Consider the following 15,211-nt stretch of genomic DNA (forward strand, 5'->3'; position numbering starts at 1 on the left):
TCTTATACGGCTTCCTAGAATTACATGCTTCACGAATAAAGTCTGCTTCTCACAGCAACCCAAGCTTAGAGGCCAAAATTTCCGATTCGTTTCACCAATATAATCATATCTCAAACTTTGCGCAATAGCAAAGTCTTTACTGACAGATTATAAGGATCCATCGTAGTCCTACAGTGGGCTGCATCCGAAACCACGCTTTGATGCCGTATCAAGGCATCCGACGTAAGGAGGTTACATTTAATAATATCTAGAGACCGGCTGTTAGTCAGAGAGATACGCTAGCTGAACGGATCCAAAGTTTCCCTTGCTTTCAGACAACAATATATGCGTGCACGGTAGTTAACCGGATAGATTGCCTTGGGTACCAACTCTATGGAGGGCTCTTGAGTAGACACTACTCTCATATCAGACACATAAATCGATGTGTTGGCCCGCCTACCTTTCCTCATGTCTGCTTCGTTCATCTCACGATTGAAAGATGTTTGTATCAAGGCAATCTTGCTGGTTGACTCATCCGGCAGCCTCATGCAGTTTTGAGTTGACTCATCCCGCGGCCCCGTATGCTGCCTAACGCAGTTTGGACCGCGGCCTTTGTCTACAACATAAAACAAGACGAACCACCCAAACCCGTAGCTTGATCGACTTTTTCAAAAGCGAATAAAAAAACCCACACCCGCGTCCGCATATATTAACCCCGCCCCCTCAACATGGAGACATCGCCAATCTATTTCTGGGGCGAGACCGGCCAAGAAGGCTACCTCTCCCAGTGGTGGGCCAGAGACCCCTTCACCTCCTCTTCGCCCCCCGTAACCTTCAAGACCGCGGAGCACTACATGATGTACGGCAAGGCCCTCCTCTTCGGCGACGGCGACGCCGCGCGGGCGGTCCTCCGGACGGACCACCCGCGCGAAGTGAAGGCGCTCGGCCGCCGGGTGAGGGGCTTCAACGAGGCGCTGTGGAAGTCCCATAGGGAGCGCATCGTCCGCGAGGGGAACCTGCTCAAGTTCCGCTGCGCGCCAGAGCTGCGGGAGAAGCTGCTGGCGACGGGCGAGCGGGAGCTGATCGAGGCGAGCCCGCGGGACCGCGTCTGGGGCATCGGGTTCAGCCCCGAGGAGGCGCCGTCGACTGACCGGCGTCTGTGGGGTTTGAACCTGCTCGGCAAGGTGTTGATGGAGGTCAGGGCGGCGTTGAGGGAGGAGCAGGAGATGGAGAGGGAGAGGGAGGACGGGAATAGCAGGGCTCGTGCGAAGAGGCAACGAGACTAGGCGCAGGATGTCGCAGCGTAGGGTGAGGAGCGGACGGTCCTGTCAAGACGGATGGCGGGAGGGGGACAGGGAGACTGTTCGGAGCTTTGCTTGGGGTGGGGACGCTTGGGTCTCGTGGTATTACATCGCAAATATGGTAATCGCCTCTCCTACAACGAGAGACATCTCTCTTCTACACGTACACACACATATAGCCTTCAAGAGCGGTGTTGGTTGTTTTCTTCTCCCTCCTGCCGACCGCGCTTCGCCATTGTAGCAACATCGCCCAATGTTCGCCAGTTCCCATATGCCCTCGGATCTATTTTTTGTACAAGTAATAAAACACTTTTTTTGTCGGCTGAAAGGGGTTTTTTTTTCTCTCTTAACGAGGGGAGGGATATTCTGTTCATCATCCAATATCCTCGAGCCTGCCTCGCGGTTACAGTCAAGAGAAAGACAAGGCCCCATCCCAAAGGAGGAGAGGGGCCACGTCTGTGGTTCTCAATGGTTGGTTAGCTTAGTAGTAGTCCTTTCCACTCTTCTGCATCTCAATGAGACGCCATCCTCTCGTCTCGGGGTTGCTGACGTCCTCCGGCACGCGGGTGATGCCGATGGCGTATGTCACCAACTGCACCTTGTCCTCCATGCCGGCCGCGAGCTCGCCAGACTTGGCATTGCGGTAGACGTGGACCTCCTGCGTCCTGCAAGTGATGACGAAGACGGGGATTTCACCGGGTTCGAGCATGCGTGCGCGGACAATGTCGACGTGGCGGATATCGAGGATCTTGCCGTCCGACTTCAGGCCGGCTGTCAGATATTGCTTCGTCAGAGCCTCGTATACGGAGTACTGGGCCTCAGACAGCCAGAGCTTCAGGGTTTCGATGTCGCCCTTGACGTAGGCATCGAGAACCTCGGGCAGAATGTATTCGCGGAGCTCCTTCAGGAAAGGTTCCGTCTGGAAGTTGGGATCCATTGAGCGGAACTTCTTGATGACCTGCGCGGTCTCGTTCTCGGCGAACCAGCCTCCAATCTTGTCCGTGACCAGTCGTGCGGTCTCGATGAGGGGATTGTCGGATTCGCGGTATACCTTGCCGGCGCTGAAGAAACCCTGGGCGAACTTGTTGGAGTCCTTGAAATCCCTCCACGCCTCCTTCCACGCAGCGTCCTTGTGAATCGTAACATTGGTGCCGGCACTTTGCTGAGGTTAGTTGAGTGCTGTAAAAATGAGTTCCTGTCAACTTACTTGGGGTCCTCCTCAAAGATCTCGGGCTTGCCGGACTTGAGCGCCTCGGCCTCACGCTTCTTCCTACGTTCCTCCTTCTCAACCCAACCGCCGTAGCGGGAGCTGCTGCCATCATCGATGACTTCTTTGACGTTCTTATATGCCTCGGTCTCACGGATAGGCTTCGTCGCCTTGTCAAGGGCGTCTCCCGTGACGTTGGCGACCTTGCGGACGCCCTTCATCGCGGTAGTGTCCCAAGTCCAGGCGGCACCCTTGCCGATTGCTCCAGCAGTGGTTTTAACAGCGGTGGTTGCAGCGGAAGAAATGGCACCAGACGACTTCTCGTAGGCCTCGCGGGCCTTGCGAACCCTCTCGCTCTCGGTGAAATCCTGGATTTCCCCAGAAAGAGCCTTTGTCGACTCGTTCCACTCCTTGGACTTGCTGAACTCGGTCTGCAGCGTCTCTCTGAAAACCTCCCATGGAGTCTTGTCGCCGTGGGGCGGAGGGGGCGGCGCGTCATCCTTCTTTTGCTTCTGCTCGCCCTCTTGACCTTCCTCTTTCCCCTCGGTCTTCTCCTCGCCCTCCTTCTTCTCGGAGGACTCGTCTTTGGCCTCCGACTCGGCTTCCTTGGTCTTCGTCTCCTCGGAGGACTTGGGCTTTTCGGTCTCCTGCTTCTGGAGCTGTCGGGCCGTCATGTGGAAGGAGCGCGATTGCATCGAGCTCGAGATAAAGCGGACATCTTCGGGGAGGAACTGCGACCGCAGCGGGGTGGTTCGGAATGCGGATGGTTGTCGTGAGAATGCTAGCGCAGCGTTGCCACTGAGCTCTGTAGATAGTAACCGGCTGTATGCGGGCGCCCTGCTGTGGGTTTGGACCGCTCGCGCGGAAGCTCTGACAAGAGCATTCTGAGGATTGCTCCTCGCTGCTTGCACTAAAGAGTTCATAATGTGGAGGTTCCAAGCCGACCGCCTCCCGACGATGAGCAAAGAAAGAGACAGGAAAAAAGAGGAAAAGGAAGAGGGGGCGGAACAGAGATGCGGATGACGATTCGGGGAGGGGGGCGAGTAATAGTGGCAGAGAAATTTTGGCTCGCGACAGGACGGAGTCCAGACTTTGGAAGCTCTGCGATTTCGGTTGCAGGCGGAGCGCGGAAAAATCTGGGCCCTGTTCACCCGAAGACGACCCGGCGCCCTGGGGTCCCTCGGCACCAATCAGACGACGCCAATGTCTCCAGGCTTTCAACAAGAGCTTTGCCAAATTTCTGAAAACTTCACGGGCCATCGTCACGGTGCAGGCTTTCCCAACTGCGACAGCTATCTCGCGATGAGTTCAGTACCGACGACCCGCCTCCTGGCGAGATCCATCTTCCAGAAAGCCGCTCGCACATCATCGATCGCGCGATGCTCTCCTGCCCTCCTCCGACCCTTCTCCCAGACCCCAACACCGCGCGCCGATGATGCGAAGACAGGAGGCCAGGCGCTCCTCGCCGCCATGTACGGCTCGCGCTCGCCAGCTGCCACGACGCCGAAAAATTCCGCCCCGAGCCCGACCAGTGAGACCACCAGCTCTCTGATCGACACTCTGAACCGTGCTACTAGCAGCTCTAGCAGCTTCAACTCAGGCCTCGACGATCTGGTTCCCGACCAAGAAGACTTGTTAGAGCCATACCACATGCACGTCTACTCCCACAAGCACAACACACATGTTACGGTCACAAAACCAGACCGCGGCGCTATCGTCTCCCTCTCGACCGGCAATATTGGCTTCAAGAAGGGCAAGAGAAGGGGTTATGATGCGGCATACCAGTTGACGGCATACGTCCTGGAGAAGTTGGTTTACGGGGGATGGCACAAGAAGATCAACAAGCTCGAGATCATACTGAGAGACTTCGGTGTCGGACGCGATGCGGCAGTCAGGGTGCTCATGGCCCCCGAAGGCAAGATTTGGAGAAGCAAGGTTGTCCGGGTGGCTGACTCGACGAGGCTAAAGTTTGGTGGAACGAAGAGCAAGAACCCGAGGCGTATCTAGCGGGACGGCAGCACGTGGCGGTTGGAAACTGTCGGGGACGCAACCAAACACATGTACAATATCTGTGAAACTGTACTATACATCGCAAGAGCAGTTTTCTTTGCATTCAGGTGTTTGCGTTGGGATGTAGATGTCCAACCCCCTCCCCCCTCTGGTATCAAGTCCTATATGCCGTTCAAACCCCCAAGCAAAACGCCAGTCCTGTAACCCCGAATATGCCGCATGGATCGTATCATCGTTGGCGACTATGGCCCTACTTGGGAGCAGGGGCCCTCTCCGCAGCAGGCAGATCGCGCCCTGCCGTATCCCTCACGGCCTTCTTGCCCTTGCCGTTGCCACCGCGGCGGCGCTCCTCCTCGCTGTCCCAGTCAGCATTGGCGGCTTGGCCCTTTACGCTCTCGGCAAGAAATCTGGGCGGCGACTGCTTCAGCATCCTAGAGCCTTCGTGTGCATGGTCGTCGTCCTCCTCCAAGAGGGCGCCGTCAGCCGTCTCGTACTCGGGCGGGTCGATCCAGTCGCGGGGGACGACGCATGGCAAAGCGACGCCGATGCTTGCCGCACGGTTCAGCCAGCCGGGTCCGGGGCGTCCGGTCAGCTTCTTGCATAGGTACGAGGTGAAGTGGTTGCAGTTCTTGGTCAAAAGGTTGTAGGAAGTGCCGAGGAATTCCCTGGAGGCTTCTTCTAGTATCGCATCGATCTCGGCCTGGGTCGCAAACGTGAAGCCGTGGAGGATCTCGGATTTGAAGGTGCCGCCAGGCGGCTCGGTCTTGGGCTTCGTCCAGTAGACTCCTGTCACTCCGCGTCGCTCGTGTCCGCCGTATGCGTACTCTCTGCCATTGATCACGACGCCCGAGTGAAGAAGCGAGGCTCCGACCGTCCAGAGAACGGATGATAATCGTCCGGGCTGGCGAATCAATTAGCACGCGCGGTGACGGTTCTATCAAGTATCAAGGTGGGTCCAGCAACTTACAGGAAGCAGATCGTAGACGTGGATGGTGACTTCGGTCTTTGACAGCGATAATGTCGATCTGTGCGACGCAACGGATTGCCTAGGATTGCTCGGTCGGGGAGCCATGTTCGACCAGCTGTGGAAGCGGCTTTCCCCCCTCTTCTTCTCACCCGCTCTCTTCTTTCCTTCTCCACAGCGTAGAACGTCGCAAGGCAGCACGAGTCGTTTCTTAATTGGGAGGAGGGGGGGCTTTCGGGCGTAAGATGAGACGAAGTAAGAAACGGAGCTGTTCAGGTCGAGAGAGGTACCCCGATGTGATAAGGATGGTTTTTAGGGGAGCGAGTGTGTAAATCTATACGGATAGCACAAAGGTGAATGGGATGTTTCGGTAATGAAACCGTCTCTGAATAACCAGCTGGCTGCGGCAACCATTATGCAGCCGGCAAAGAACAGTGTCTTCCTTCTCCTCCTCCTCCTCCTCCTCCTCCTCCTCCTCCTCCTCCTCCTCCTCCTCCTCAACACGCACCCGTCGGTTCGCCTCGCGGCTACTGGACATTGGCCGAACATTATTAGCTCGGCGGTGGCCGGCGCAGATGTTGGCTACACTACAAAGGCAATGCAAGGGTTGCTGTTACTGGTCGAGCAAAAATATACTTTGGGCAGACGGCACAGGCAGCACAAATTGGGCGCTGACTGGGGGGCCATCCAAGTACTCTTCACCGCAAGCGGGTTTCGCACGATGCGATCCAATGAGAAGCCGAGGAATGAGGTCAGAGGGTGCGGTGCAGCGAGTCGCGAAATGACATGCAGTGAGTGTCCCAGCCCCGCGCTTTCCTCTTCACGCTCCCAGCTACGTAAGGAGGTACGTACCCTGTAGATACCTAAGGTGTACTCCGTAAGGTGTCTGCCTACCCAGGTGATCAGGTAAGCACCTACCTTATGTAAGCTTCCAGTGTCCATATACACCATCCCGGCCGGCGTTTTATTCCTCCGTTTCGCCGAACACTTCAGCTCCTCCCCCCCGCGCCCCGTTGCTTTTTGGTGGGGCCGTTAAATTTCATCTACCAAGGCCACACATCCGCCAGGCGCAAAAGCTTTTTCTTCTCGATCAACAATCCTCGTGATTTCTTCCTCCTCTTTCTTCCTCTCTCTCTCTTCTTTACCGCTCTACTCTCCCAAGCTCGGGCAATCCGCGTGATTGAGGGCTGGTCGCACAGCCAGAGTCGCCAAAACGACGTCCTTCATCCTCTTCCCTCTCTTCGCTTCTCCATCCCCCTCTTTGCTCCCCCGCGCAGCTAGCTCTGCCTTTCGCCAAGCTTCAGTGCTCAAGTGCACCGTACTCTACAAAACCACTCGTCAGTACGCAAAATCAAGACGCACCATGCCTCCCAAGAAGCAAGTCGTCGAAGAGAAGATTCTCCTGGGCAGGCCCGGTAACAACCTGAAGAGTGGAATTGTGGGTGCTACGCCTTAGAACCTGTGCGGGATCAGGCTGACCCCCTCTTCAGGTTGGCCTCGCAAATGTTGGAAAGTCCACCCTCTTCCAGGCCATTACCAAGTGCAACCTGGGAAACCCCGCCAACTTCCCCTATGCCACCATCGACCCCGAGGAGGCGCGCGTCATCGTCCCCGACGAACGCTATGATTGGCTTTGCGAAAAGTACAACCCCAAGTCGCGCGTCCCCGCCAACCTGACGGTCTACGATATCGCTGGCCTGACGCGAGGTGCCTCTACTGGTGCCGGTCTCGGTAACGCCTTCTTGTCGCACATCCGCGCCGTCGATGCCATCTTCCAGGTCGTTCGTTGCTTCGACGATGCCGAGATCATCCACGTCGAGGGTGACGTCAACCCCACTCGTGATCTCGAGATCATCAGCGATGAGCTGCGGATGAAGGACATTGAGTTCACCGAGAAGGCCCTTGAGAACCAGAAGAAGAAGACCCGCTCTGGCGGCAAGGGTCTTGAGCACAAGAAGGCCATGGAGGAGCAAGCCACCATGGAGAAGATTCTCCAGTTCCTCAAGGACGGCAACGAAGTCCGAAAGGGCAACTGGGGTCCCAAGGAGGTAAGACACCACTCATCTCGCGGTTTTTTTTTACTTCTTCCATGCCCTCCTACCAAGCAAACATGCGCACCCCCTGTCGAATGATGACAAAGGACCTATGGTCCGATAATCTTAACCCAGCTCTTCGAAGGCCAAAGGTCTACTGAGATAAGAAACCCATTCTGATACGACATGATGTTTTCTCACTTGATTCTGCCTGTTGATCTGCAAGATCTCAAGCTGACAATATCCTAGGTCGAAGTTATTAACCCCTTGTTCCTCCTGACTGCCAAGCCCGTCGTCTACCTGGTGAACCTTTCGGAGAAGGACTTCATTCGCAAGAAGAACAAGTACCTTCCCAAGGTCGCTGAGTGGGTCAAGGAGCACGCTCAGGGTGACCCCATCATTCCCATCTCTGTCTCCTTCGAGGAGCGTCTGACCCGCTTCGAGACTGAGGAGGAGTCCAAGGAGGAGCAGAAGAAGGTCGGCGCTGAGTCGGCTCTGCCCAAGATCATTCTTCAGATGCGCAAGGTCCTCAACCTTGGCAGCTTCTTCACCACCGGCACGGACGAGGTCCGCCAATGGACCATCCGCAACGGTACCAAGGCGCCCCAGGCTGCTGGTGTTATTCACACCGATTTCGAAAAGACCTTTATCCAGGCTCTCGTCTACAACTTCACGACCCTGAAGGAGCTTGGTAACGAAGCCGAGGTTAAGGCCAAGGGCAAAGTTATGACCAAGGGCAAGGACTACGTCGTGGAAGACGGAGACATCCTGCTCATCAAGGCCGGTGCTGCCAAGAGTTAGAGAACGAATATCCGATGGAAAATTCAGATATTAGGGTTGATCACAAAAGCTCTGCCTTTCGGTTTAGATATCCTCGCCGGTTAATAGAAGTCTTTTGTTACGCCACCTCTGCTGAACCCGAAGTGACTTTGTTTCCATAAATGTCCAATGTGATCAATCAATCTTGGGAGCTAGAAAACCACTCTTGCAGATGGCAGGATTTTATCGAAGAGGAGAGAGGGGAGGGGTATTGCTGGTGACGATCAGATAACCGCCATTTCTCCGACTTAACAGCACCCTAGCTCCCTCTCTGTTACTCACTTACAGTGCGGCACGGACCAGGTGACATGGGCACCTGGGCATTTCAGGGCCATGCGCATCTCCTTGCTCCTTCATCAACACCTCCCAAAACCATTGGATCTTGGGCCGACAATATGAGCCAGCCATCATTAAATCGCGGACATGGTCGGACCATATCAGTAACGAGAGGTAGGTCTTTTGTCTACTCGCTATACTTGATCGACTTCGCGGCCCCTCTTACGCTGTTGTGTACCCATGCCCTTCTGCTGTAGTGGTCCTCCAACGTGCGCTACAATTCGAACTAAGCTTGTGTCAGAGGGCAGCTGTGTAAGATGAGGCACATATGAAGCTGACAGTTAACCAACGTTTAGCTGTCCGTCCCAGGTCTTCTACCAAGGGTCCGCTGGACTTGAACGAGTGAGGCCCCCCTCTCATCCAAGTACGACTCATTGACTGATACGATCTCACAGCACGCCTCTGAATGACCCGTTGTCGCCCAAGGCCGCCGCTAAGGAAGAATCGGCGCAGCAGCGCCCGATATCTGGCCAACGCTCGCCGGCTATGCCGCATTCCCCGACACCGCCTGTGCAGACGGCCGTCACTAAGAACTTTGGCTTTCTCCTGCGTCCAGAGATTTACCATAATGTCAATCCGGCCAACATCCCGCTCGCCTTCAGAAACTCATCCAAGCAACCTCCAGCCGATGCGTCATTGGAAGACCTTGTGGCTAAAGGTCATTTCCGAGCGGCTGCCATCGCTGCCGTGCAAGAACTCACAGCGACGGGGGGGCCGGTGCGAGGTAGCGTTGACCCCTCAGACCATCATAGAATATTCAACCTGCTATACACGCGGCTAGCGTGCCTGACGCTCATCGACGCAACGTCGATAGCGGCGCAGGAGGTCAGGGCACTCGAAGACCTCAACGCCGGCATCTACATTGACGAGACCACCGGCGAACACCTCGTGCCTTGGGAGCTGCGGGTCCTCAATGTGCGGCTGCAGGCACTCGGGTTCAACGACCCGCGGAGGTCTGTAATGAGCTATCACGATTTGGCGAGGGAAGCGCGAGAGCAGATCATCAAGGCGAAGACCCGGCACGACAACTCGGCACGGGAGCTTTGGAAGGCACGGCTGACAGACCTGGGCATCAACGTTGCTAGCGCCCTAATCGAGATGGACGATCTGGCAGGTGCTGCGCATCACTTGAGGACGATCAAGGACCACGGCGACGGCAAGATGGCGCTGTCCCGAGCGCTTCTCTGGCTGCATCTCGGTGATACAGAGGCCGCACGTAGCTGTGTTCAGGATTTAGGAGAGGACGGAAAACATGCTGAGAGGGTCGTAACCGCACTTTGTCATATGGCCGACGGCGAATACGACACAGCATTGCAATCCTGGAAGGAACTGAAGGGGGAGTTGGATGATGAAATGGTTGGGGTCAACCTCGCAGTGTGCCTTCTTTACACTGGCAGGCTTACGGAGGTGAGAATCGTCTTTTGAATTCCACATGATGGTTTGCTGACCCCACAGGCCCGGTCCGTATTCGAGGACATGGTGAGCACTGGCTACTCCTCGCACACCCTTCTTTTCAACCTCAGCACGACGTACGAGCTCTGCACCGAGCGGAACCGCAATCTCAAGCTGAGACTCGTCGACAAGGTTGCCGACCTGAACGAGACACCGCGGGGCTGGGAAAAGAACAATGCCGATTTCAAGCTATAGAAAGGAAAAAACCAAAAGAGGGAAAGAAATAACAATAAATAGAATGTGTTGTTCACGTATCCGTGGGGTCCGAAGGATGGCACCCATCCAATTAGAGCCGAGCCATCGCCTCACTCGCAAGACACCCCCAATAAACTTGCCAATGAACGGTGCTTCGCACGGATTTTGCATGCGCAATCAGACGGTCGATCCGCTTACCAAGATGTTTAGTTGCGAGGCCTGCATGGTGTGGCAGAATGACAAACCATTTGCAAACAGACGATGCGCTAGTCAATACAGGAAGTGAAGCACGACGAGGGCGGAATTGGGAACCATCCAAAAGGTCGACAGATCCCCGCGGCTCCCGGTCTGGGGTCCGTTCTGTCCCCAATCATATCATGATCTTATATCTACTCGACGGGGGTGAGCTCAACAGCCTGAGGGTATCTGGGTGTCCTGTCACAAAAAGACTGCTTAGAGTCTTGCGACTAGATCAACCGTAAACTACACAGTTCCAACCGACGAGAGAATGGCGACAGAATTGCAGTCGCAGACGATCAGCCTCCTGGAAAAGATCGCGCAATCGCAAAGGGTATTGGAAGGGAGACTCGACGCGATAGAGAGGCTCCTCGGCCAACAGAAACCGGCGCCCTACTTTCCGCAATTCCGACGGCTGCCGCCCGAGCTAAGACACCGCATCTGGTCACTCGCCATCCCCACTCGGGTCCTGCGGCTATCGAGGCGGGCCAGCAAGAAGCACACAACACTGCACATGAGCCCCCCCGCCATCGCCCAGGCCTGCCGCGAGGCGCGAGCGGTAGCAACGCGAAACGGGGGGAACGTCTACCTTAAGCACGATACCGCCAACCCTGAGAGCCCCATACGGACGACCCGGCACTGGTTCGACAGCTGCCAAGACGTACTCGAGCTGGACAGGCGGGTCGACGTCGCGGGCGACAAGCCGCGCGGCAGCAGGGACCTCGTCCGCGACGCGCAGCATATCCTCGCCCCGCGCGCCGAGGCCGAGTGGTTCGCCCGCCTGTTCCGGCAGACGGCCCATCTCAGGAGGCTCAGCCTTATGTTTGACGCCGTCTCGGTCAGTTCCTGCGCCTGGGACTCCGGCGTTGTGAGGCGCCTCTTCGGCGACGCCGGCACCGTCGTCACCATGGACCTCGAGAACGCGGGCGAGATCGCGTGGGTCAAGGGCGTCTTGCGGGAGCACTGGAGGAACCCTGTGTTCTGCGCGTTCGACTTGGAGGCCTGGGCGAGGGAGAGAGGGTTCGGTGTCGGAACGGGTCCAAGAGATGAAGGTTGGATGCGGCGGTTGCCCAGAACGTGGATGAGCGAGGTCGCGAGAGGGTGGGTCATGGCCAAGGCGGAGGTGATGGCGGCGGAGATCGGAGGAGAGGCCGGAGGGTGGGTTGGAGGGGGAACGAAAGGGCAGCTGGACACGGAAGCGTCAGAGGCGCGAACACGGGCTTCTGCGGCGGCGACGTTGGATATGAAGGACGACTTCGTCAGGGCTGCGCTGCTGGCCATGCCCCAAGTGAAACTCGTAAGGGTGTTTTCCCACGCTGAGGTTCATGCTGGTTGTCGTCCATAACACCAACCCTCATATCAAAGTCTATTTCAAGCTCCAATGACGTCGAATAACCCCGAATTTTCAGCCTCGACTGAATCACCTCGGACTAGACATCTAAGAGTATATTGAGATGCTAGGTATGTTGAAAGAACTCTGATGTAGGGTTCTCCACTGGCACTGTTTGCCGTCAAGGGGGTATTTCCCAGGTTGCCCAGCCATCTGCGTCTTTTCCTCGCTCGTACGTAAAGCAAGAATCACCCTCGGTTGTTGGAGCGATCGATCTGCTGGAAAGACAGACTCTGCCACTCGGGCATTATGTCGAGCCCGTCGACACGCTGCAGCCACAACTTCGGGACGGGTCTTGTCTGTACACAGATCTCGTGCCAGGTCAGTAAGATTGAACCATTGATCTTGTTGTGGTGAACAAGGGCGTCTTGCCGCCTGTTATTCTCCCAATTCGTCTGTTAGGAGTCTTGGTCAGGTTTGAGGTGCAAGCGAAGACCTGGTGAGAAACGCTTGAAGCTCTAGGGTGAGCTGTCGGTCAGATCAAAGAGCATATCAACCTTCAAGACGAGGTACAAATCCAAGTGCTAGTTTCAGCTTGTCAGAGTCAGGAAGATCCGGAAGCCGATTACTGTTTCTCCTGGTTTGAGAAGGCGAAGGTTTGTCTGCGAGACAGGTCGGCAGAGGGATGGACATCGAGGTGCGCGCTTTCATATCAACACTGTATCCCAGCTGAACGTTCCGCTGTCGCCCAGGAACCACAGCGGCTCGGCGCAGATCTCTTGCCGCTGTAATGCATAGCCCCGCACCGTGCACACAGTGTGGCATCGAGCAAGAATCCGAGTTTCAACGTCCAATTTTCAACTGGCTCACTCACTCATTCACTCACATCGCCCTCAGTTACATACACGGCCCACGCCCAGTAGCCTCGTCGCGATGGTGAGGACACGACCTCGCAATAAAACAAGACGCGTCGCCGTCATAGACTATGGCTCAGATGGCGAGGCGCCCGATGTCCACGACGACCTTGACGATGAAAATTTCGAGGCGCCGCCCCGGGACCCTGAAGACGATGAAGATGACCCTATCGACGCCGACGGCGGCGACGACGATTTTGAGGCCGACGACCCTTCCGGCCTCGCACTGGACGGCCCGCGGAACGCCGATGATGACGATGAGGATGAGTTGCCCGCCTACACCAGGTCCGCCGGCCTGAAAAAACTACCAGTAGACATGGCCGCTCTCGGGACCTATCACGCCGATGGACGGCCTACGAGGCACTACACTGGCGCGCTGAAGCGAGGCCAGAGGATACAGGTCCTCGACTTCTTCTACGGGCCCCAGGAGGAGGCTGTCGGCGTTGCCACCTGGTTGCTGAACCGCTGGGCAGGGTACGCCGTTCTGCCAAGCAAGTTACCTGACGGGCCCGCGCCTCCGGTCCCGAGCCCCTGGCTGGACCCGGAGTTCGTCGAGGATCAGTGCCGGTCTGCGAAAGCGTGGTTTGAGAGACTGAAGGACGCCAAGGGGGCAAGCGAGGGCGAGAGGCAGATGAGCTTCGAGGAAGCCGAGGCGTATCGGCTTAAGCCTGGCGGTCATTTGGTGTCCGTGATTGGGCCGTACCTTGGCCAGCAAGAGGTCAAAATCACACCTTACGATGGTATTGTGCTGTCCGAGTCGGGACTGCCGTTTACGAGCCATGCTCCCACGGACGAAAAGCCGGCAGGGTGGATGTTTGACGTGGGCGGCATCGTCATCGGCATGGAATGGGCCAGCAGGACGAAACAGGAGGCGCAGGTCCTTGCGCTTGCTGTCATCCCGCATACAGATCACATATTGGATTTTGAGGGTGCTTACGATCAGAGCAAGGGAATCATCCAGCTGTGGGCGCTATGTGGCCAGAAGGATGAAAACGGCATCACGAGACCTCTTGCGAGCCCAGCCCGTCTTGCTCGAACCATCTGCTCCGACTGGGGTAGAGTCATGAGGCTCAAGTGGTGTCCGGTGGCATACAGGGAGAACGGCGCCATGGGCCTCCTCGCGGTGCTTTGTAGTGATGGCCAGGTCCATATTGTCGTGGTCAAGGACATTGGCGACGGCGAGCAGGATGCTTTCAGTAAGAGACCCCTATCCAACACCCAACTCCCTCCCTCTCTGGCCACCGCGTACTGATAGCCGGGCAAGCCAAACTTGAAAACCCTATCGTCTCCCTAGGAATTCCCTCCGAGACCAACGTGACCGCCACATGCTTCGCCTGGGTCAACACCAACCGCATCGTTCTCGGCCACTCGGACGGCTGCCTCACGCTGTGGTCCATCTCGCCGCGCATTCTCCTCGCACGCCACGACGTGCACTCGACGCGCGTGATGCACATTGACACGGCCTACCCCTCGGACCCCTACCTCGTTGCATCGACGCCCATCGCCGGCTACACTACGCTGGTCGACTTCTCCGACCCCTCGTGCGAGCGGACGAGCTTCCCCTGCTTCGCAATCACCCCGCAGCCGAACCTGCTCCAGTGGCACGACCACCTGCGGGGCTTCTTCACCGTCGTGCCGTCGGCGAATCCCCTCAACGCGTCGGTCGGCTTCGTCCACTCGCGGTGGTACGCGGCGCAGGTCCGCAAGGTCATGGACGGCGACCGGCTGCCCACCTGCCTCGCCGCGGGCATGCATCACCCCTTCGTCCTCGTCGGGTACATGGACGGCACCGTCTGGGCGGCGAACCCGTCCAACAGGATCTTTGCGTCGAAGCACCACTTCGGCCACAAGATGAAGATTATCGACCACCAGTATATCCCCCGCGAGCGGCTCAGCAGCTCAGTGCTGGAGCGGGATGGCGGCGGCGAAGGCGGAAGCTGCCGCGGCGCATCGCGGATTCTCCAGGGCTTCCGGCCGGTGCCCAACGTCAACCCCAAGGTGGACACGTGGAAGACTAAGGTGGCCCTCAACAAGAACAAGGACAAGAAGAAGGCCAAGAGGCCGAAAGCGAAGGGCAAGGGCAAAGGCAAGGGCAAGGGCAAGGCAGACGCGGAAGCGGCTGAAGAAGACGACGCGGACGTGCAGGGCGGCACGGAGGAAGGGGACGGGCACTTTGCGGACCCCAAGCGCGCGGTGATCTCGGAGCCGCTGACGCGGATCACGACCATGGCGTGGAACCCGAACCGGGAGTACTCGTGCTGGGCCGCGGTGGCGATGGCGTCGGGGCTGGTGAGGGTGATGGATCTCGGTTTGGAATGCTAGACACGGCCGGCGACGGCGAGCAGAGATGGGCGCACGCGTGAATGATACCCTCTATTTAAACAAAACATACTATCTATATATCTATATATGTGTGTGTCTCTCTCTAACCATG

At 57.0% G+C, this 15,211-nt stretch overlaps 8 protein-coding genes across 8 annotated transcripts; 6 read left to right on the forward strand and 2 right to left on the reverse strand.

The window, feature by feature from the left end:
* Positions 1-480: 480 nt before the first annotated feature.
* LY79DRAFT_557955 (uncharacterized protein) lies at positions 481-1,589 on the forward strand. The gene has a single exon (XM_060558142.1). The coding sequence runs from the start codon at positions 708-710 to the stop codon at positions 1,263-1,265; it is 558 nt and encodes a 185-aa protein (XP_060412648.1). The 5' UTR covers positions 481-707; the 3' UTR covers positions 1,266-1,589.
* LY79DRAFT_261940 (Tim44-like domain-containing protein) lies at positions 1,514-3,593 on the reverse strand. The gene is made up of 2 exons (XM_060551948.1): positions 2,488-3,593; positions 1,514-2,437 (listed from the first exon to the last, which is right to left on the reverse strand). The coding sequence occupies exons 1-2, from the start codon at positions 3,408-3,410 to the stop codon at positions 1,762-1,764; spliced, it is 1,599 nt and encodes a 532-aa protein (XP_060412649.1). The 5' UTR covers positions 3,411-3,593; the 3' UTR covers positions 1,514-1,761.
* A 115-nt stretch (positions 3,594-3,708) lies between these two features.
* On the forward strand, positions 3,709-4,582 carry LY79DRAFT_557958 (uncharacterized protein). The gene has a single exon (XM_060558143.1). It carries the CDS (start codon positions 3,790-3,792, stop codon positions 4,492-4,494), a length of 705 nt encoding a protein of 234 aa, XP_060412650.1. The 5' UTR covers positions 3,709-3,789; the 3' UTR covers positions 4,495-4,582.
* Positions 4,583-5,921, reverse strand: LY79DRAFT_557959 (PPPDE putative peptidase domain-containing protein). Its single transcript, XM_060558144.1, has 2 exons — positions 5,465-5,921; positions 4,583-5,398 (listed from the first exon to the last, which is right to left on the reverse strand). Exons 1-2 carry the CDS (start codon positions 5,567-5,569, stop codon positions 4,748-4,750), a joined length of 756 nt encoding a protein of 251 aa, XP_060412651.1. The 5' UTR covers positions 5,570-5,921; the 3' UTR covers positions 4,583-4,747.
* Positions 5,922-6,824: 903 nt separating this feature from the next.
* LY79DRAFT_518322 (GTP-binding protein YchF) lies at positions 6,825-8,295 on the forward strand (the record flags this gene model as incomplete). The annotated part of the gene is made up of 3 exons (XM_060555025.1): positions 6,825-6,899; positions 6,952-7,509; positions 7,744-8,295. The coding sequence occupies 3 exons, from the start codon at positions 6,825-6,827 to the stop codon at positions 8,293-8,295; spliced, it is 1,185 nt and encodes a 394-aa protein (XP_060412652.1).
* A 374-nt stretch (positions 8,296-8,669) lies between these two features.
* Positions 8,670-10,473, forward strand: LY79DRAFT_557963 (uncharacterized protein). Its single transcript, XM_060558145.1, has 3 exons — positions 8,670-8,991; positions 9,045-10,056; positions 10,105-10,473. Exons 1-3 carry the CDS (start codon positions 8,918-8,920, stop codon positions 10,294-10,296), a joined length of 1,278 nt encoding a protein of 425 aa, XP_060412653.1. The 5' UTR covers positions 8,670-8,917; the 3' UTR covers positions 10,297-10,473.
* Positions 10,474-10,550: 77 nt separating this feature from the next.
* On the forward strand, positions 10,551-12,147 carry LY79DRAFT_262055 (uncharacterized protein). Its single transcript, XM_060551949.1, has one exon. It carries the CDS (start codon positions 10,805-10,807, stop codon positions 11,876-11,878), a length of 1,074 nt encoding a protein of 357 aa, XP_060412654.1. The 5' UTR covers positions 10,551-10,804; the 3' UTR covers positions 11,879-12,147.
* A 597-nt stretch (positions 12,148-12,744) lies between these two features.
* LY79DRAFT_609754 (uncharacterized protein) lies at positions 12,745-15,144 on the forward strand. Its single transcript, XM_060561929.1, has 2 exons — positions 12,745-13,973; positions 14,042-15,144. The coding sequence occupies exons 1-2, from the start codon at positions 12,797-12,799 to the stop codon at positions 15,097-15,099; spliced, it is 2,235 nt and encodes a 744-aa protein (XP_060412655.1). The 5' UTR covers positions 12,745-12,796; the 3' UTR covers positions 15,100-15,144.
* Positions 15,145-15,211: the final 67 nt, after the last annotated feature.

Source organism: Colletotrichum navitas (assembly GCF_030913465.1).
Source record: "Colletotrichum navitas strain CBS 125086 chromosome Unknown LY79scaffold_42, whole genome shotgun sequence".
Taxonomy (NCBI): Eukaryota; Fungi; Ascomycota; class Sordariomycetes; order Glomerellales; family Glomerellaceae; genus Colletotrichum; species Colletotrichum navitas.